Genomic DNA, 23,581 nt, shown 5'->3' with positions numbered 1-23,581 from the left:
AAGTTGAGTTAGTGCTGCTGGTTTGAATAAATTTTTTTTGTAGATGAGAAATGCTATTTGACTGTGGTTTGGTTATCCTAGGCATATTTGCTTGCATCAGTTAAGGATGATATGGGGGAATTCCTGGGATGTCTTATTTGAGGTGGAAAATCTCCTGGATGAAGTATAAGAGAATGAATAATTTACTCAAAGAGGTAACTACCATCAGGGGTAAAAGGAAGGGTTTTTGCTTTCGTAAAGGCAATTATGGAGGTCAGAGACAGTATTTAAATTCTGTACGGTGGGACCAACTGATGATGTTACCAACAGCAAATTCAAAGAATTAATCTTGGAGCTACTAGACCTTACATACCAACTAAGAAATATTGTTCAAGGTTTAGGCCTAAATGGATGTCAGATGAACTAATGAGAAGTGGCAGAGAACAAAACTGCATAGGATACATATAAATTAATGGGTGACATGGACACCTCTGATAGATATAAGCTGGTCTGTAACCAAGTCACAAAGGAGGTTAGGCAGGCAAAGGCAGATTACGAGAAATATTTGGCAAAGGATGCAAAGAAAAACAGCAAAGAGTTCTTTACCTGTGTAAACTCTTGAATGAAAGGGATGAATCAGATTGCTCCACTGGATATCAATGGTTCAACTGTTGATGATCCTGCTCAGGTGGCTAACAAAATAAATGAGTATTTGGCATCTACATTCACACATGAGGAGTTATTCAGGGAGAGGAATGCCAAAGGTGAATTAAACTCTGGCATTGAGCTAGATGATTTTATAATAACTGAGAGGAAAGTCGAGGAGAAATTGTTGAAGAAAAACATAAAAAAACCATCCGGGGTGGATAGGATCTATCCAGTTATATTAAAGGAGGCAGAAAATGAAGTAAGCAATCCCTTTGCCATAATTATGAGAGATTCCATGGACTGGAGATGTGCAAATGTAATCCAAATTCACAAAGGAGGATCAAAGGGCAACAAAAGTAATTATAGACCTGTTAATTTAACTTCTATTCCAGGGAAATTAATGGAGGCAGTGGTTAAAGAAGCACTGCAGGAACATCTAGACAAGACTTCAGTTATAGCTGGAATAGAGCAGTGTTTTGTTAAGGGGAAGTCTTGTCTCACCAATTTGATTAGATACTATGATGTGGTGACAAAGGACTGGATGCAGGGAATAACTTTGATATAATATATTTGAATCTTTGAAAGCTGGTGATACTGTTGCACATGGAAAACTGCTGCACAAATTGGAGCAGTGTGGTATTAGAGGCAAATTGCTGTTATGGATAAAGGAATGGTTGAGTGGGAGAAGACAGAGAGTGGTAATCAATGGATACTGCTCTTTGTGGACTAATGTTATTACTGGAGTCCCTCAGGGTTCAGTGCTGGGTCCATCGTTGTTTTCTATATTTATAAATAATATTGATGATGGTATATCAAGCTTAATGTCCAAGTTTGGACATAATGTCCATAAGGACACTATGCTGCTGCTGCAACAGGTTCTAGATAAGTTGAGAAGATGGGCTTGAGAGGTGGCAATTGAAGTTTAACATTGACAAATGTAAATTTGTCAATGTCAGTGTTAAAGGTAGATTCTCTACCACTGTCAGTACTACACTGTCAGTACTACACAGGAATTTTTCTAGCAGGGATAAGGAGGTGATTATCCCCTTGTATAAGGCAATGGTCAGGCCACACCTCGAGTACTGCATACAGGTCTGGAGGCTTCGTTTTAGGAAGGATGTAGAGTTGCTAGAATGAGTACAAAGAAGGGCAACAAGATTGGTGAGGGGAACAAAGGGGGTGCTCTTACCAAGAAAGGCTTAAGTTTTGCAGATTAGTGACTGGAGACTAGGCACCTGCAAGGTGATCTGATTGAGGTGTATAAAGCCTTGAATGGTTTGAGAATGCTCAATGCTAATGGGATTCTTCCTCTTGTTCAGAATAATCACCTGAGAGGGCATAAATTCAAATTGAGGAAAGACAGTTGTAGGATAGATGTGCAGAAGTTTGCCTTTAGCCAGTGGGTAGTTGATTGGTAGAACAGACTTCCATCTTTTGTTGTGGAAATTGATAGCCTAAATAAATTTAAGGCTGAGCTGGACAGGTATTTGAAACGAATGGAGGGGTGAGATGGGAGCTTTTTCCCCCCCTCTCTCTCTGATGCTTCATAAGCTTTTTCTTGCATTGTATGCCTCTACTAATGCTAATGTTTGAAGTCTCCTTCTGCTAAATTGGCTTCAATTTTGGGGACAAGAAGAAATGGCCTTTTTTGTTCCATCAACAAAATTGAGCTTTCAGACTTTGATAGGTGCTTCAATCGACTTCTTTACACCAAGAGGCTTAATTATTAATACTTCTATGTCTTTTCCTTGACTGTAATTCCACCTGAAGGGAAAAGAAGGATAAAATAGTGGAAGAAACTTTTAAAGTTAATGATATATTATTACTTGCAATAAAGTTGGATTTTCCTTTGAAATTATTTAGGTTTAAAACATTTACCAACAGGAAGGACATCTGCAGACTACAATTGTTTGCAATATTTAAATAAGGCTGTGTGCTGTCCCTTTGAACCCAGAATAATGTTTATTTCTGTTATGAGTATTTACTCACTGAAACTGTACCATGATTTTAAGTTGAGTTAGTGCTACTAGTTTGAATAAGTTAGATTTGTAGATGACAAATGCTATTTGACTGTGGTTTAGATTATCCTAGGCATATTTGCTTGCATCAGTTAAGGATGATAGGGGAAGTCCTGGGATGTCTTATTTGAGGTGGAAAATCTCCAGAATGAAGCATAAGAGAATGAATAAGCTGTTAATGCGAAAGCTGCTACTGAGTTGAAGATAGTAATAGTATTTGCCATATAGTGCAAGGAAGCCACAGGCTTTTGCTGAATTGGCAAAAAAAGAAAAAAAAAAAAAAAAAGACCACAAGTAGATAAAGATTGTTAATTATGAATTGAGTCATACTTCAGCTTTGATGAAAGTTGGTTCCTGGGTGTTAGGCTCTCTTCAGAGAATTAGAGACCATTGAAAAAGTAGTTTTCATCCCTCTTATGATGCAGCAGCCTAAGGGAATCTGATCAAGTTCCAGCACAGCGTAGTTGAGTTTCAGATAGCACTAGACTTTCACTGCCCACTCAAACCAGTGCGACCACCTATCTCCTATTGCCACTACACGGTGAGGCATGGACTCAATAAGGCCTCTGAACATTGCAGAAGGCCACGTTGTACCATGTCACCAGGATTGTGTCCCACATATCTGTAATAGTCCATGGTGGAGGATCCAAATGCTGGATCTGTTGATCCACATAATCTCAGAGATGTTCTTTGAGATTCATATCCAGCAAATTTGATGGTCAAGGTCCCACTTGTAAGTCACTTTTTTGTGTTTTGTTTACCACTCTCCAACAATACTGGAAACGTGGTAGCCACATTATTCTGCTAGAACACAGTTGTGCCATCCAGGAAGACAGTCAGCATAAAGAGGCAAACCTGGTCAGCCACAGTGGATAGGTAATTTTTAGCATTCAGAGTGCATTCCAGGAGTATTAGCATCACTTGCCAGTTTCTCTCGGACCAGGACATCGAAATCATTCATTCCTCTCCTTGGTACTCTCCATCTACCATCCACACAGCATAGCAGGAAACATGATTCATTGGAAAAGGCAACTTTTTAATGTGCCTCATCACTTGTTTAGCTGAAACAATTTCATTTGAAATTGTAGAATATTAGCAGTTGCAGCTGTTGTGGCATGACATGTTTGGTTATATTATTAATAGGATAAGACTGAAAAGTCTGGTCATCAAAAGAGGCGTATTTTCTCCAATCTGCTCTAGCAGAAAATTTCCATGTTATCTGAGTTTCAAGTGATATGGAATAGGATGTCTAAATTCTACATATTACTGGATAGTAATTGCTTTATAGAGTGGATCATCAAGTGCTACTCAGGTAGATGACAGAAAGCAATGGAGAGATCAGTTGCAGACGTTGGTCCTGTGGGGAGGTCATTTCTGTGAGCTGTCCTTGTCTGTTTGCAGTTGGAGAACTCCATAATGAATGTCAATTGAAGTTGCCCAATAAACAGAATAGAGATGGCAATTGCAGAACAAGGTCTCTCAAGTTCCTGCATGGTACAGGAATGATTAGGCAGAAGATAGGCAGAAGGTTTTCATCAGAATAAGTTAGTATAGAATGCTTGAGTCTACTAGGATTGCTGCACCTCTGTGGGCTAAAAAGGTTTTCAGCAGAATAAGTTAGTATAGAATGCTTGAGTCTACTAGGATTGCTGCACCTCTGTGGGTGAAGGAGGCTGAATTTCTGTCATTTTGATATATATTTTTTGATTCTGAGAGTCACCCATGGAATTAAGTTAGTTTCTTGCAAGCAAAATAGCAAACCATTGAGGTCATCAATATTCTTTCAAAGGCTTCTACAATTCCATCGCATGGTATGGTGCATCACTCAAGTTTTGAATAGGAAAGCTGATTCTCATGTGCAGGAATCGTAAAGAGGAAGTTGTTCTCGCCCGGACCCGCATAGGACATAGTCATTTGACTCATTCATTTTTGCTGAGGGCTGATGACCCTTCTATGTGTGTGTGTGTGTCCTGTGGCACAATTTTAACGATCAGACACCTTTTAATTGACTGTCCAGATTTTAGCAGCACCCGTTTTACCGCTTTTAATCATCTGACTGAGCCTTATACACTCAGTCAGATTTTATCCGACAATGACAACGTGTCTGCTGTTTTTAGCTATTTTAAATCAATAGAAGTTTTTAATTGTATTTAAAATTTATGTTATTGTTATCTCTTTGATTTATTTTTTAGATATTTGTTATTATATACCTGGACATGGTGGCCTAATTAATTTGGTCACCGAGAGCTTAAATTTTTAGATATTACCTGGCCTTGGCGCATTGTAGCCTTAGTTGCTAATGCGCCAAAAAATCCAAACAAACAAACAGCTGATTCTCTCGGTTTTTTTATGAACCATTGTGATGGTCATAATTGGTCTTTTTCTTCCTGAGTCACTGTTCTCTTCTATATCTGTGTTTCTATTAATAGTACATCCAGTCTCCATATCATCTCCTGCATGAAGATCAAGACGATTCGTCTAGGGTCATGTTTTCAGTGTCCATACGATTTGGATGTTGTCTCACTTTAATAATACTGTAGTTTGAATGCCTGGATTGAGATTTTTCTGTCACCAAGTCTCCTGTATATTTTCTCTTTTACTTGATAATCTGAGGTGTCAGAAGATATTAAGAATGGGATATTGTTTATTTGATATACCAGATGTGGCTTGGATCCGGGGGATATAATTTGATGAGCCAGTATTCCATAATATTAGATTATCTCAATCAGCATTTCAGCTCACTGAAGTGCTGATTGAGAGTGAACTGATCAAGCTCATTCTTCAGTCAGTATGCCCCAGGGGATTGACGCATCTATTTGAGTTGTTATAGCCTGTCAGTTTAGTATGTGGAAGTATAGGTGTGTTTTGGCATGGTGTGGCTGACCTAACTTGCTTCCTCCTCTTTTAGTATGAGGTAGCCAGGTGGGAAGGAGCAGCAGTGCGCAGCACACATTTCTTGATTAGACCAGGGTTCAAGCCCGTCACCACCACATATACGGAGGATGCGGAAAGGGCAGGAAATGATCACCGCATATCCCGGAGCAATATGGCCTTAGTTGCTAATGCTTCTAAAAAAAAAAAAAAAAAAAACCTCTTTTAGTATGAAACCCTATTTTCAATCGGATGTTTTTGTATTTTTTATACTATTGTCCATTATTCGTAAGATTTAGAATAAGCCAGATGGTTTCCTTTTCAACTGGGGCATTGTGAAGTTATTGCAGTGTATTCTGTTTGTGAATGGTTTTGGAATTCACAGTTTGGACATGTAGCATTACCAATGACAAAATTTTTGGTAGTTGTAACAGCTTTTAGGATTTGGGATGTATGGGTGAAACAGTGTAATTAATCTGCTTTAACTCAGATTAGCAAATTTGGTGTATTGAAAGTCAGAATGATGTATGATGGGACTAGGTTGCTATCTTTTCATATCATAATTCTTGCTTGTACAGTATTACTTTGTTGCCATGTCATTTTTTGGCATATTTAATAGATCCTATTTGCTCTGCATTTTTTCACTTCAAATTTTTCTCAAGAGCGTGTAACATTGGAAGGGGGTCACACTTATTGTATTCAGTATTTTTAAGATATAATTTCAAAATTTGTGAAATCGATATAGTTCATTCTGCTTTTTTTTTTTAATTAAAAAAAATTATCTGCTATCAAAATGTGGCAGTTGTTTTTGATGGATTCTGGGTTAAGTAGCATTTGTGTTCTCCTCTTCCAATAACCCTATAAATTTGAACTTTGAACAAAACCATTTTTAATGATCAGATTTATAAATAAAAAAGAAAAAATATATATAATAAATGAATAAAGTAGAATGGCTTATATATTTTTGAAAATTGTAATTCTCTTTCTCTGTATTATAGTTTATTTGAGCAAGAAATTATGTCCTATATTCCTGCTTCCTATAGCAATGGGAACACAAGCAGCAGCAGTACACCACGATCACCCCGTGGATCACCTCAGCCCTCTCCACAGGCTTCTCCAGGTGGTATATTATTAATTTTAAATTTTGTTAATCTTTTGCCATGTTAAATAAGTTAAACTAAGAAAGTTATCTTAAATGCCAGGCAGTTTAATTAAAGTTCTCTCTGGCTGAAAGCTAATTTTTGCACATCGATTTTGACTTTATAGGTGCATTATGGCCTTGGCTGCCAATGCGCACATTAAAAATCAAATCAAAATCAAAGAACATCTGTCATGCAACCATCTCAATTTAAATTTATCTTCTATTGTATGCATGATATGAAAAAAAAAAAAGAGTAATGATACCATCAACATATAGTTTAATCAATCCATTTAAAGCCTTAAGCACTTCAATCATAGGTGCCTAGTTTCCATGCTCTGTAATTTGTAGAAATAAATTTTTGCAAGGGTACCCTTTTGTGTCCCCAACAAACTTTGTTTTTCTTCACTACGCCTCTTACGACTGATCCACATCCTTCATAAAATGAGGCTTGCAGACCTGTAAGTTGTACTCAAGATGCATGCTAACCATTGCCTTATGCAAGAGGATAATCGCCTCCTTGTCTCTGTTGGAAAAATTCCCATATGTTATTTAACCGAACCTCATGAATTTGTCTGTACTGCTTAGAGAAATTCATGTCAGAGTGTACAGTTATTCCCTAGGTCTTTTCCATTCTCCACCTATGATACTATCTAAATAATATGTTGTTCTGTTACACTGATAAATGTGGATTAAAAATAAAAAGATAAAGGTAAACTGCAGCCATTATCAACCCACTGCAGGACAATTCATGTTGAGGGAAATGGACCATTCATGTTGAGGGAAATGGACCATAATCTGCCATGCTGGCTCCATTGTTGGTTGTCACATTGACCGTATTTAGCAGTCAGGGGTTTGAACCCCCAGCCTACTTGAAGAGCGTGTGCCACTGCACTCCCGCTCCTGACTAAAAATGTAAGGTACTGCTACCCATATACAGTACCTTACGTTTATCAGTATTACATCTCAGCCAATCTGCTTAATTTTTCTGTCTTGTTGCAGTGATATACCTTGATTCCTGTCATTAACCTCCCTGACAGCCTTTGCATCATCTGCAAACTTAAACATTAAGTTTGATATGCTTTTAACAATGTTGCAAACAATAAAAGACCCAGTACTGAACCCAGAGGGACTTCACTAATAACATTAGTTCAAGAAGAGCAGTGCCCATTAATAGCCACATTGTTGTTTCCATTCAACCATCCCTTTAGCCACAGCAGTAACTTGCCCCCAAATGCCACACTGCTACAATTTGTAGAGCAGGTTTTTTTTTTGTGTGTGTGTGTGTGTGGAATAGTATCAAATGAAATCTAAGTGTATGATGTTAAAATTATTTTTTGCGTGCAGTTAGCAAATCTGTGCTGCATTTGAAATATAATTGCATTCTTGCCAAGATGACCTTGCATTAATTCTTTAACTAGTGATTCCATGATTTTTCCTAGAATAGAACTCAGGATTACGTGTCTGTAATTTATTTGATCCCCTTTTTGAATAGGATTTGCACATCTCCAATCTGAGGAACCGTCCCAGAATCCAAGATTGCTCTCATAATTCCCCTCATTATGGGCACCTGTAATGTGGTGAGGGGACCTCAAAGTGATGCTGCTGCTGGGCTTCCAGATTAGCATCACTGGAATCCATTGCCCACAATCTAGGTTCCAGGCTACCACCATAGGAATATGGCCTGTTTTCTGTGCTTTGCGACCTGTGGAAATTCATAAATGGGGATCCTGGTGGTTGAGGGACCCAGCTTCAACACAACACTTTGACCCCTGCTTCGACAAGACGCATGGTCCTGGTAGGCCCAGCCAGGATCAATTGGCTAGTGGGTTCACTTGCAAGAGTCATCTGTGTCAATGCCATGCCCCCACCTTCATGGTCCAAGGAACAGGATTTAGGCTGGTGGCAGTGAGGGAATGATGGCTGGGTAGCCCTGCCATCCCACTCCTGAGCGTATTTATTGCTTGTGAAGTAGTGAACATCCCATTTGGTCTCTGTGATGGGTGGGAAGCCTGGACACTGAACCAAATTAAAAAAAACATGAATCCTGATAAACTTATTTCTTCAGGGGCACCAACATAGTCCCTATCTGAAAATACAAATGGTGAGACAGATAATGCTAATGCAGCAAAGAGACCCAAACTGAAATACTGTCAGGACCTGTCCCAAGATTTTTAATCATCCATTCTAACACTGAGAAACCTATTGGGAAAATTGTCTTCTTTTATACAGAAGGGTTTAGAGGAGTTAGTAGGTTCCCATAAATCATTTAAGAGGCTTCGTTCTGGGGACCTCGTAATTGAAACCAAAAACAACAGGCACTCTGTTCTGAGCTTCTGAGCAGCTGTTCTGAGCAATATCATTTGGAGGAATACAGATTACTGTAACACCACATAGGACATGAAACTCATTGAGATGTTCAATTTTAGAGTGGGACCCACTTAAAGTTACTTAGGAGGAAATCTGCTGAGAACTAAAATCATGGGGAGTGATCGCAGTTAAAAGAATTTTTGTGCATAGGGATGGGAAACTTGTTTCCACTAGAAACATCAACCTGGCATTCAATTCATCAAATCTCCTAATGAGATCAAAGCTGGCTACATCAATTTCTCCATATATCCCAAATCCCTTATGGTACTTTAGGTGCCAGAAATATGGACACTTGCAATTGGTCTGGTTCTCTTGCATGCACTCAATGTGCTGCAAAGGACTGTTAAACTACATCATATTCAGCCACAAAACTGACCTGCATTAACTGCCAGAGAATACCCTGCTTACTCAAGAGCATACCAGAGATGGAGAGAAGAAAAGTGAATTCAATAACTTAAGGCAGAGCTGAACATATATCAGGAGGCAAGAAAAGCAGTGAAACCTTTAAATATAAACAAACCCACCTACACCCAGAAGGTAGCAGGGAGATGCTCCATCAGAATTCAGACTGAAATGACCATCCCTCCAAAAGAAGCATTCACTCCCATCGCATGCTACCTGTTAAGCTCACAAAAACCCACACAGAAAGATCATTCATCTGCCACTTCCATATCGGAACCTCATAATGCTTCAGCAATAACAAAAGAAATTGGTAGAGAAAAGACTAAGAAGCCTGAAGCACCCTGTAGTTTCCAAGAAAATATAGATGTCGAGGAGAAGGAAGCACCAAATGATTCAGTATTGGAACTCTTTGCGGAGGAAAAAATGGACATAGGACAACATCTATACTTCACCAAAAGAGATAAAACCAGAACTGAGAAAAGTAAGTCCTCAGCACTTTGGAAGCCACCTGATGGACCCACTGAGCCAAAATAATGGCTAATTCCTACAATGGAACTGTAGTGGATTCTGGCAGTGTCAATAATGGCATCAAGGCCCTCCTGCAAAAGCATGAGGCAGTATGCTTTTGCTTACAGCAGACATATTTGAAGCCAACTGAAAATCCTTCCTTCTTTTCATGATACTACTATTACTTAAGGATAGAACTGGGGATGGACATCATTAATGACATCAAGGCCCTCCTGCAAAAGCATGAGGCAGTATGCTTTTGCTTACTGGAGACATATTTGAAGACATATCCAAGAGCTGCTCAGAGAGCTTAACATCACAGTAGACCATGTTTCCCTATCACCAAGGTAACTTAGTGATAGAGCTACTTCCTGGTGATAGTAACCACCTTGGCATGCTTAGGGCTGCCACCTCTCTAACCTTAAAAATGAGGACTTTTGAGGACACCTTTCCCTATTGTACCAAAACACACCTTACATTCTCTTATAGTCTTTTCAAAAATGCCCACGCCTTTAATAACAGTTAATTATGATAATAGGGTAATAACACAGTCACTGGCAAAGTAATAATATGTTAAATATTTTAATTGAATATCTAAAATCCCTTAAATTAACAGAATTCACACTTTCCATTCTTATGCAGATTGCTTAACTTGTAAAAAATGAAACATTAAAAATTTACTAATGGTATGAATAAAAAAAATACTTTTACTTTTCTCAGCGTAATTTATTTGCTGTTCTCTACATTTCTTTTATATTTTCCACTGATGCAATTTTTCTCTGTAAATCTGTTTTGGATATCTTTACACAGCATGTCACTGCAATTGAATTTTGTAAGCATTAGTCCCTTAATAGAATCCACAGTAAACAAGTTTCTATCCTTAGACCACTGCATCTCCATCATTGAAAACAGTCTTTCAATAAATGCATTATGTGGTAGTATGGAAAAGAAAAATTGAGCAATTATTAACAGCTCTGAGAAAAACTCTTCATTCTTACAGTGGCTAAAATAATTAGCCCATCTTACATTACAAGGAACAGAAACATCAGTATCCTTAATTTCTGCTATAATTTTTTTTTAAATTACAAAACTGATCAAAGAACTCGACATCATCTACACATACTCCTTTTGTCTGAAGGTATCTAATTGTTGAGACCACACTATCCCATTCAAGTGGCTCTCTTAAAGACATCCACCTGAATGAAGAAACTTCTTCCAGTGGTTTCAACCACCTGTCCAAGTATTCAGTACAGTTCTGGATATTTCTTCTGAAAACTCCACAGTTCTCTGTATATCCCTCTTTTTGCACATTGTCCAACATTTCCTTCACTTTGAGGGAAATGAACTGACATTTACTTCTTTCTGACAGAATATCCCTTACGGAAGCAAGAGCTTCAATAACCTCTATCAAAGAATTGTCATTCCTTTCAGTGCTCATTATATGCAAATTGAAGACTGACATTACAGTTTGGCAGTGAACAAGATAAGTTTCACTAAACTCATCTTCAAAGAAAAGTTTTAAAATCTTGGGGGTGGGGGGGAATAGAGAAAGCCAGTGTGTTCTGCTATGATACAGAAGTTTTTTTATAGGTAACCTCTTTAAATTCACAGAATTTTTTTAGGTTTTGAACACTTACAGTGTAGACACTGAAATAATTAAAAATCTTAAGAACAATGGAGTCAATATATACATCAATTGCATCTGCTCCATGCTGGATACAGTTATGCAGAATGTGGGCAGGGCAACCCAGTCCTATTAGTGATTGACCAAATCCTCTAAACATAGTGTTACAATTATCTCCACCAAATGCAATACATTTCTCATCCAGGCCACTTTTACACAAGGTCTCATAAGCATAGCCAGAAATAGTAGCTGCGGTCTCATCTGCCTTGCTATTTAATTCTATTAGCTTAATCTTTGAGTCACCATTTTTTCAGCCAAAATAATGCACAAGAATAGGGAAAATTTTCAGAAATCCATGATTAGTGGCGTCAGTGGAAATTCCAAAAACTGTACATTCTGCAGTGACTTAATAACTTATTCAACTGAATGGACTGCTAAGACAGAATTAATTATGGCTTCAGTCTTTGTTTTTGCACAAGATAACCTCCTAGCAATATCTGAATCAGAGTATCGACTTTAATAATTCTGCTGTACAAGACATTGATTTATAGCTGTGGTGATGTGCCACTGTATGAAAGGCAAGGGTTCCTTCAGCAACAGAAACTCTTGCATCAAGCCTTTTAGGGGCATTTACTAAAAAGTCCGTTACCTTGCTGCAGGATTTTTCAAATCTAATGTTCTTCTTATGTTTCTCTGAATTCACGTGGATGTCCAAATCAGCTGAACCCTTGTTAGCAACTGAGATGTAGCTTTCTGGACCGCAAACGATGCATTCTGCCTCCTCATCTACTCTTCCCTTTCAAAAACCTGGATATTTCATCCTCAAGTCGTCTATAAACTTGCACTTCCTTTTCGGCATAATGGGTATTCATGAATTTATGTAAATTAAAGAATTATTTTAATTTAAATAGTAGAAATAAAAAATTATTTGAAGAAGTGACTGATTATTTCATCAACTGATAATTAAGAAATATTGCATACAAAAACTATGCTTACTCGTAAATAAATACGATGAATTGAAGCTGGACATATCAAATTATTGTCTATACGAACTGCTGAAAGAAGAATATAAAATGAGATCTCTTAAAAAAACGTGGAATCATAATTTTAATTTAGAATAAATTCACTTAATTAGAATGAATTTCAGGTAAAATATATAACGAGAGAAAATTTATTTTGAATTGTCTATTCACCAAGAATGTAAAAGAAAATAAAAATTTAAAAAAATGGAGTGAAAAAGTCAAACTGCGCGAACAAAATGTCAGTAACTCCAAACGCATGATAAACTCCTCGACGTCTGATAGGTATTGTTTGCAGCTGGAAGTGGAGAATTTTGGAATTACTTCCGCAAAGCTGATTGCCATACGCCTTACAAATTTTAAGACCCAAAATTCCGGATATTTTCAAAATTTTAGAAATTCCTCCTGGACAATCCATGATATGTAAAAAAGGACATGTCCAGGAAAACGAGGACGTATGGCAGCCCTAGGCATGCTCAAACACCATGCAACTTCTCTCTTAACAAGTAGGGAAAGACCACCACTCCAAATTTTGTCTACCAACAAATCTGTGCTGCCCACTGAGCCAAATACTCTGGGTTCTTGCCTGTCTTCACTGATGGCTCGAGGTCAGAGTTATATGATCTGTGAGGTTTTCTGTCAGCTTCCCAAATAACATTTTATCCTTGAAGATACCTGATGAATGCTGTATATACTCATCAGAGTTATATGCTATTGAATTAGCCTTGGGCCATATTAAAACCCACAATTACCAAAGGTGTATGCCGTATACACTCTTTATGTATACTGCTGGCTTTATCAGGAATAAGACAATCCTCATCCATTCCTGACCCAGGCTCCATCAGATGTTACATTTTCTTTTTGTGTCTTCTTTTGACGTTGGACGGCTTGAGACCGGGTGGTCAGAGGCCCCACACTTGATGCAATGCAAAAGACGAGCTGAAATCCCCTCTAGGATGAGAGGAATTATTATGACATTTTTCACATGTTTGAGTTAGTATTTGTATCAGTATTATTAATGGCAAATGGTGCAAGATAGAAAGCTTACAGAGTAACTCTATAAGCTTTCTATCTCTCTTATAACTATAAGCTTATAGTTATAAGAGCGACATTATCCACAAAATTACCCACCTTACTCAACTATCCCTCCAAGCCTTTGTTTACTTCTGCCTTGAATTTTTTTCAAACTATCCACTTCCAGAACAGATGGAAGTTTGTTGTAATATATTACAAGTAAGCCTCCTTTCCCATGGAAACTTGGGCCTTTCATCCAAGAAAACAGACAAATCAAACCGAGAACATGTTCTTGGGTAGCTCCAGTTAGACCATTTCTTTTTTTTTATATATATACGTATGGATTGAAGAGTTATAAGAGCGACTCTCTTAAATATTCAACCCATTTTATTTTTGATGTGTTGTTTCATACACATTGTGTGAAACAACACATGTTGTAGCATACTGTATGTTTATTAAATGCTAAAAAATTTTCTAGCTGTGTTATTACTGGCATGAATATTTTACAGATAATTCTGCCCGTATAGACATAATCTTTAACATTCTATGTTTTTTTACTGACCGCCCACAAATATAAAAGGATTTCAGCCTGTAAGGTGCTCTTATTTTCAGGCCTATCATGACTGTGAAGAACTAACTATAAGTGATCATTATAAACTAACTTTTTGTTATGGGTGTCATTGATGTTAACATATGGTGCTTTGACTTTTCAGTTAACTTTAAAAATGTCTTGAGACTTAACAAGTAGCAAAATAAAGTTGAGCAGTAGTTGTAGAATCTAGTTTTCTGAGGATGGAAGAGAACAGAGAGCAAATATTATCTGATTTTTCAGGTTTCTTTGTCACAATCTTTCATTCGTGTATTATTTTTCAATGGTGTATGATTATAAAAAAAAGGGGGGAGATTAAGGAAACGTAGTGCTTCATATGAGAATTGTCCACATTTTTATTGAAAATGTTTTTTAGGAAAAGTACTTTTTATATGTTTCTTATGATTTAATGTGCATCCATTTTGCTCATCAGAGGCTTGAACTGTTGATGTTAACAGCTGATATTTGCCATGACACTAGACAACCATTTTTTTTTTTTTTTCTTCTTCTCGCAAAATGCGATATACCTCAGAAATTGCCTAGCACCCACAGATTTTGAGAGGAATGCAGATGAATAAATGATAAAAAAAATTTTTCCATTTTTCCCAATATTTTTCTCCTTTTGTAATTGTTAGGAGCCTCTCTGATAAATGTCAGTATACTGGGCTTCCAACTTCTTGGGTAGTGTAAGCTTTTCATGAATTATCAGACTTTTTCTCAGATTAGGAGTAGAAGATTATCTAAGGGGAAAATCTGAATATGAGAAGGGAGGTGGTGTATTTTTAGAGGCATATTGCAACTGAGATTCTGGTGAACTTGTAATAAAATCTTAGTCGGGGATTTATAGTTGTCTGTTGTCCAAAAATGGTCATAAACTTCCTTGTTTATGAAGATTTTTTGGATTTCCAGGCTTCATTTCCAAAGGATTTACGACTCTTTCAAAATGTTCATCAAAGCTACTCAATAACTGTCTGATCTGCAGACTGACAAATATGCATTTTTTGATTTTGGCATGGAAACTTCAGTTTTAAATCTATCACCATTCCTGTCCATAAGATTCGCATAATTTTTCATTAGACATAACACTATGTGAAAATAAAATTTAAAAATATGTTTGATCAGCAAGTGGCTCATAAAAACATTTTACTCTCCAGGTACAAGAGTCATGTGAAGGGGTCAAATCTTAGTTATGTAATGGATGGTTTTGGTTTTCATCTATTCCACTCACATAGAAATCAATAGTATTTTGTAAAATATTGTTCTGACCCGATCTTAGAACAGAAAAGTTTGCTGACCACTGCAGGAAGATTTAGAAGACTCCCGACATCAGAACTTCTCAATCATCAGTCCACCTTATATAACTGGGATTTCAGGCCCTATTGTGGGTCATCATAGATCAAATGAATACATGTGCTGTGTTAGAGTAACTAAAAGTAAGAACATGTGCACTTGTACTTGAATATACACCAATGTTAGGAGCATTGTAAGTAAATTTAGCCAGTTTGAAGTACTGATTAAGTCATCAAACGTAGACAATGTAGGAATACCAGAGAGATGGTGTGACTCAGACATAAATGATGCTGAATTTGAATATGGAGAGTACAATGTATACAGGAAGGACAGACAGGACAGAAGAAGTGAAGGGGTTAGATCAACTATTCAGGAGAGGTCAAATGAACTATTGAGACACTTGGCATAGAAGAGAAATGCATGAGTTGTGTATAAACTATCAGGTGATACAGAAGCTATGATAGATATCAATTGGTCTGTAATCAAGTCGCAAAGGAGCTTAGGCAAGCTAAGGCAGATTATGAGAAGTCTCTGGCAAAGAAAAACAGAAAAAACTTCTATGCTTATATTAACAGTAGAAGAAAGTGGTTGAATCACATTTGGCCACGATGTGTATGAGTTAACTGGTGATGATCCTGCTCAGGTTGCAGATAAATTGAATGAATATTTTGCATCTACATTCACACACAAGGAATTTTGTAGGGAAAGGGATGACGGAAGTTAACGAAACTAACGAGGAGCCTGAAACTCTAACGAACAAATTGTGCAAGACTCGTGCAGTAAAATTTTTCTCAGCATGGTATGTGCCTTTTAACAGGAGAGACTGCTTCTACAGGGATGGGATACACTTAAATAGAAAGAGTGCATGAATATTTGCTGATGCTATCGAGGCAATGCTAGTTGGATCAGAAAACTGCTAGCTTGGGGGGGGGAATTCACAGACTAATAGGTTAACAGTAGCTGCAGGCAGAGGTGGAAATGATTCTTGCACTTCTTCTATTGGAATGAGCAGCAGCCTGGAAAGCAAGGTGCAGGAGATTTCCAGAACTGCTGGGAGTCAAAGAACAAGTAAATACATGGACTGTTTTAGGATAACTAAAAGTAAGAACAGGTGCTTGTACACTAATTCTAGAAGTTTAGTAAATAAGTTTCAAGAATTTGAGGTGCTGGTAAAGATATCAAAGGCAGATATTGTCGAGATAACAGAGACGTGGTGTCACACAGATATAAGCACTGTAGAATTGGAATTTGGGGAGTGCAATGTGTTGAGAAAGGATAGACAAGATAAAAACGGAGGAGGGGTTATGCTGTTAAATAAGAAATACATAAAATCTAAGGAAGTGCGTCCAGTTAACATGTTGAGTCAGTTTGGTGTGACAACCACTGGGAAAGTAAAAATGAGAGTAGGAGTGTGCTATAGGCCTAATGCCTTTGATAAGTACAATGAACAACTGTATAGACAAATAGAGTGGGCTAGTAAATCAAAATGTCGTATAATGGGGCTTTTAACTTTCCGGATATTGGCTGGAACTTGTGAGTTGGTCACTCGCACACTAGCAAGGCTTTTGTAGAAAGAATTTTGTAGTTATTGGATGACTGTTTTCTACAGCAACATGTTTGAGAGGCAACCAGAGGGAGTAATAACCTTGATCTGATTATCAGCAGTGATTTTTTTTTTTTTTTTTTTTTTTTTTTTTATGTGAACACCAAACACGAGAGGTATTAGAACCTATAGTACTTAGTACCATGCTTGGGTTGGAAGTTGAGAAGACGAAAGAAGATATTTGTTGACATTGGACTTGAACTTCTGTAGATTGTAATTTTCAGGAAATATGTATGAAGGAAGGTTGTTCCAGAAAACGGCAGTTGAATGAATAAATGAGGAAGATGAAAAGTTGGTTCTGTGGGTTTGAAGTTGGACAGTAAATGGATGTTGGCTGGTGGCGGCACGTATTCAGACTGTTTTGAAAGAGAGAGCGGAAATTATAGAAGCCAATTCAGAAGAACAGTGCCCATGGAAGTATCTGTAGAGAGGTATGCAGCAGAAACAGTACGTCTATGAGAAAGCAAGTGAAGAGACTCTGTTAGAGATGAATCATTAATTAATTTAACTGCCCTCTTCTGAATGGAATCAAGAAGCCTGAGAGAGGTTTTGGGGGCACCACCCCAGATGTGGGAACAATATTCCATGGCAGGGCAGATTTGCGATTTATACAGAGTGAACAGCTGTTTGGAAGAAAAGTAACGCTGAGAGCGAAAGAGAAAACCAAGTTTTTTAGGTGCAGAGGAAGCAATATTTGTAATGTGCTTGTGCCAAGAGAGATTAGAAGTCAGGGTAATCCCCAAAAGAGATATATCATTTTGCCTAGAAATCGGAGTGTCACTAAAGATAAGCATAGGAGCAGAAGAATCCTTTTTGCGAGATATAAGACAAGACTGAGTTTTAGAAGGGTTAAAATAAACTAAGTTGTCTTTGCCCCACTGGAGAATTACCTGAAGATCAGTATATAAGGAATTGGTAGCACATTTTCGAGAAGTTGAAGCTGATTGAGCAGGACAAGGTTTCTCAAAATGGAAAGTGGAATGCAATGTGCTATCATCGGCAAAACTATGGATAGGATTTCCAGTCAATGGAAGAAGGTCATTAATATACAAGAGGAAAAGAGTGGGGGAAAGAACTGAACCTTGGGGGACACTGGCATTAGTGGAGAAGTTAGAAGACAGAGAGCCATCTACCGTCACATTCAGTGAGCGATCAGAGAGAAAACTGGATAACCAATTACTAAAAACAGTTGGCAAACCATAAGATGGAAGTTTGTTTAGAAGACCTTTATGCCAAACACAATCAAAAGCTTTTGAGATGTCAAGAGCAACTACTTGTGTTTCACCGAACCTTTCCATTGAATTAGTCCATAAATGGGTAACATAAGCCAGAATATCACCAGTGGATCGACACTGACGGAATCCATACTGGCGATTGTTGATCAGACGGAAGGTTTCTAGGTAGTTTAAGAGTTGGCGGTTAATTGATTTCTCCATTACTTCAGAAAGAGTAGAAGTAATTGCAATGGGACGATAATTGGATGGGAGGGATTTGTCACCCTTTTTAGGAACTGGCTGGATATGAGCAAATTTCCAAGCAGAAGAAAAAACACCTTTGGAATAAGAAAGTGAAAAAAGGCGGCAAAGAATAGGAGTAAATTCAGGAGCACAGGTTTTGAGAACAAGTGGAGAAATACCATCAGGACCTGGAGCTTTCTTAGCATCAAGATTCATCAAAATCCTTCTGATATCCTTTTGACGGAGACCACAGGAGCGTGAATGGAGCGTGTTGGGAATGGTGGGAGGTGTTTTACGAAGATCATTAATACATGAGCTGGAAGAAAAATGGGATGCTAGCAGGTCAGCTTTATCCTTGGCTGAAGTGACAACAGAACCATCTGGTTTGGACAGAGGTGGGAGCAGAGATGGGCAAAAGTTGCGGCCAATAGCTTTGGCAAAAGACCAGAATGCTCGGCTACCATCAGGGCAAGAAGCAAGTTTTCTACTCTTAGCCTGTTCAAACTCAAGTTTGGACTGATTAATAACTGCTTTACAATTGTTGCGAGCTTTGGTGTAGGCAGAAAATGAAACTGAAGAATTAGAAACAAGCCAATTACGATATGCAACATTCTTCTCTTGAACAGCCTTAGCACATTTATTCGAAAACCAAGGTTTAGATAAAGGACGAGATTTTAAAGTGGAGTGTGGGATAAAGGATTCCATTCCTGCAAGAATAATTTCACTGACACAATCTGAGCAAACGTTGACATCAGAAGTTTTGAAACAGTAATCCGACCAAGGAAAAGAAGAAAAGAAGTCTCTCAGGTCATCCCATTTTGTATTCTTGTAATGCCAAACAACACGAGGTTGGGAATAGCCATGAGATAAAGGTTCCATTGGAGAAGAGCCAATCACCAAGTTGTGATCTGAAGTGCCTAAAGGACCTCTCACTTTGACCGTGTACTTAGAAGGGTTGTTTGTGAGAAAAAGATCAAGCGTATTGGCTGTATGATTAGGATTGTCCGGTGTTCTTGTAGGTAAATGAACAATCTGTGCTAGGTCATTGGTAATTGCAAAAGCCTCAGCATCTCGACCTGCTGGGTCGGTGTGACTAGAAAACGGAAGCCAGCTGGAGTTGTGAACATTAAAATCACCAAGCAAAATTACCTCACTGTTAGGAAAGTTGAACTGGAGAAAGTCAAGTTGCAAAGAGAGGAAGTCAAAGAGCTCCAAGTGATTAGTGGAGTTGGGAGAACGTTAGAGACAACAGATGAATTTGACACAATGAGGTAGAGAGATTTTAAGCCAGAGAAGATCAAAGAGAGGAGATTCCAAATTGCCAAGTCTCTGACAGGGAATATCAGAACGGACATTTGCGCAAGTACCACCTTTGAGGCAAAAGAATCATACAGTGAATAATTTGGGCAACTGAGATGAGCAGTAGTTGAATCAACCGATAACTGAGATTCTGTCAGAAAAAGTACATGGGGTTTGGCAGACTGCAAGTGAAAATGGACATTGTTGAGATTAGAATTGAGACCACGTATATTTGTGAAATGAATTAGGAAGTGATTATTCATGCATTAAGAATTTGCACATAAAGGAACCACTGGGTGACAGTGAACACAGTGTACTGATTTTCTTAAAGATTTTCTTTCAAAAGAAAATCTTAAAGATTTTCTTTTGCTTTCATAAAGGTAACTACAGTGTGGCCAACTGATGTTACCAACAGCAAATTCTAAATGGGAAGCATTCAGAGAATTAATCTTGAAAGCTACTAGACTTTTCATACCAAATAAGAAATATTGCTCAAGGTTTAGGCCTAAATGGATGTCAGATGAACTAATGAGACTCGTGGCAGAGAAGAAAAATGCATGGGATGCATATAAATTATCAGAAGGCACAGATGTCTATGGTAGATATGAGATAGTCTGTAATCAAGTGACAAAGGAGGCTAGACAGGAGAAGTCAGATTACGAGAAATCCTTGGCAAAAGATGCAAAGAAAAACATCAAAGAATTCTTTACTTATATAAAGTTTAAAAGGATGGAGGATGAATCTGGTTTGTCCCCTTGATATTGATGGTGCGATGATGATCCTGCTCAGATAGCTGACAAACTGAACGAGTATATCACATCTACATTCATATATGAGGAATTCTGTGAGGAAGTGGAGGGACAGAAGCTTATTAAACTCTAACAAGGAACTAAATGATTTTGTATTAACTGAGAGCAACATGGAGGAGAAATTGTTGAAGTTAAACATAAGAAAGACACCTAGACTTGATGGGATCTATCTAGTTATATTAAAGGAGGCAGCAAAGGAAGTAAGCAAATCATTAGCTGTAATTATGAAAGCATCCTTGTTTGTTTCAGAGGAGGTCCCCATGGACTAGAGATGTGCAGCTGTATCCCCTATTAACAAAGGAGGTTCAAAGAGTGAAATGAGTAATTACAGACCTGTTAGCTTGACTTCTGTTCAGGGGAAAATTATGGAGTCACTGGTTAAAGAAACATTGCAGGATCATATAGACAAGACTGCAGTTATAGTTCAGACACAGAATGGGTTTGTTAAGGGAAAATCTTGCATGACCAATTTGATTGGATACTATGATGTGGTCTCAAAGGAACTGGATGCAAAAAATTATTTTGATATCATATACTTGTATTTTAGGAAAGCTTTCGATACTGTTGCTCATCGAAGAGCACTGTACAAATTGGAGCAGATAGCATTAATGGCAAATTCCTGCTATGGATAAAGGGATGGGTGAAGGCAGAGAGTTGTAATCAATGAAAACTGCTCTTCATGTACTAATATTATTAATGGTGTGCCGCAGGGTTCAGTGTTGGGCCCATTGTTGTTTTCTGTATTTATTACTGATATTTATGATATCATGCCTAACGTCCAATTTTCCAGACGATAAAGAAGGTTGGCAAGGTTGTTAATGACACTAAATAACAGTACGCTGGTGCAACAGGATCTAGAGAAATTGAGCAGATGGGCTGAGAGGTGGCAGCTGTACTTTAACATTGACAAATGTAAGGTACTGCATGTGGGTAGCAGTAACATATCAATGTATGGAACTACACAGCATGGTGGCGAACGAAAAAGACCTGGGGGTAATTGTACATTTAGATATGAAGTGTTCTCAGCAGTGCAGACAGCCTGCAAGAGTAGTTCTTGGTCTCTTCAATGATATACGGGAATTTTATTAGCAGTGATAAGGAGGTGATTATCTCCTTGTATAAAGTAATGGTCAGGCCACACCTTGAATACTCTATACAGGCCTGGAGGCCTCATTTTAGGAAGGATGTAGGGCTGCTGGAACGAGTGTAGAGAAGGGAAACAAGATTGGTAAGGGGAACAAAGGGCTGCCTTGTTGAGTGTGAACTTCAGGAATGGGAGAACCATCTAATCAGACCAGTGAAGGAGTTCCTCCTTCCCAGGAGAAGCATATGACAATTGTACTTAATACTTCTACTGCTATCGGACTGGACACTTACAAAGAAAGTTTTAAGTTCTGCAAATTGCTGCATCTGGAGACTAGGTACCTGCGAGGTGATCTGATTGAGGTGTATGAGGCCTTGAATTGTTGAGCAAGCTCAATGCTGATGTGATGACATTCTTCCCTCGCCCAGATTAATTGCCTGAGGGGACATTTCAAATTGAGGAAAGATAGTTTTAGAATTAATGTGCAGAGATTTGCCTTTAGCTAGTGGGTGTGTGTTTTTTTTTTTTTTTAATGAAATCCCAAAACAAAAGGTATCAAAACCTATAGTACTTGGTACCATGCATGGGTTGAAGGAGAAGTGGGGGGGGGGGTGCCGGAAACTTTGCTCTAGAGACTAAACATGGATTTCACCACTTTTAATTGCTGCAACAAACTTCCATCTGTTGTTGTGGAAGTTGGAAACTTAAATAAATTCAAGGCAGAACTAGACAAACATTTGGAGTGAATGTATGGGTGAAATTGGATGTTTTTTTTTTTTTTTGACTGATGCTGTTTAAACTTTTTCTTGCATCATATGCCTCTAGTAATGCTAATGCAATATCTGTTTAGCTAAATTGTACATTAAATTGTCCAAGTTTACATGCTCAGTGACAATCTCACTGATGCAGTCACACAATAATCCAGTTTACTTCTACTTTCTGAAACATGGCTAAATAACAAAGAAAAAAGTGAGCAACTTTGATTGTGTTGTTCAATTCAAATGAGAAAATCAACAAGCTGGTGGTGTGGCAGTTTATCACAAGAGAGAAAATCGTACTCATGTTGTTACTTCTCATATGGAAGTGATTTATCAATAAACTGTTGGCAAATCCATGAGTGTTGTACCTGTGGAGACATTTGTGCAGCTAATTGCCTTCTTCCTGATGGCCAAATGATATTGTCGGTAGTCATTTACGTTTCAGCTAACCAAAAGATCGAACACAGAATTAAATTATCCATTTCATTTTACTTCCTTACATGATTGAAGGAGCTGCATTGCTACAATAATTTTCTCACAAGAAATGCGACTAAATCCAATGATACTTAGTGGAAATTTCAACTTTATTTTGCAGATACTCAATCCAAACCTTTGACTGATTTCTTAGAAAATATATAAACCCCTTTAACCTCTTCTAAGCTAAGGATATTTTCACCTGAAATAAAACATCTTTTGTGCGCACAGGGTACACCAGTGTTTTTTTTATTTTGTTTTTTTATTAGTATTGGCAATGTGATGCAAGGAAGTGAGTTTATATAGTAACAAACAAAAAAAAAAAAAAAAAGGGAAAACACAAAATAACCAGTGGAACCTTTCCTCGCATAATTTATCCAATGTTTCGTTAAATTTTGATATGCTTCCAACCACCAAATTGGTGATAGTTTATTCAAATAGTCATTCACTCTTTGACTGATGAAAATTTGTAAGTATCTGTTCAAAAATATTGACACTCAATTTAAATTTATTTCTTTGTGTATGTCATATGACTAAGTGTAAAGTTGCCCTTATTTGTTAGTTTATTAACAAATATTTTTAATACTTCAGTCGCATTATTCTACAGAAGCTTTGTTCTCAAGCAGTG

The 23,581-nt window shown here is 37.7% G+C and overlaps 1 protein-coding gene across 6 annotated transcripts in view; it reads left to right on the top strand.

Moving 5' to 3' along the window:
- The window catches only part of LOC150090769 (E3 ubiquitin-protein ligase HECW2-like), a 518,151-nt gene that overhangs the window by 398,005 nt on the left and 96,565 nt on the right, over positions 1–23,581 (top strand). For all 6 annotated transcript variants that reach the window (XM_090372567.1, XM_090372548.1, XM_090372558.1 and 3 more), the window contains one exon: positions 6,515–6,636. In XM_090372567.1, the coding sequence (XP_090228693.1) occupies positions 6,515–6,636 (122 nt within the window). The remainder of the gene's footprint in view (positions 1–6,514; positions 6,637–23,581) is intronic.

Source organism: Mastigoproctus giganteus, chromosome 1, assembly GCF_048544385.1.
Source record: "Mastigoproctus giganteus isolate SK-2022 chromosome 1, ASM4854438v1, whole genome shotgun sequence".
NCBI classification, from domain to species: domain Eukaryota; kingdom Metazoa; phylum Arthropoda; class Arachnida; order Uropygi; family Thelyphonidae; genus Mastigoproctus; species Mastigoproctus giganteus.
Note: the sequence above shows the minus strand (reverse complement) of the source record. Positions and strands in the feature narration are given on the sequence as shown.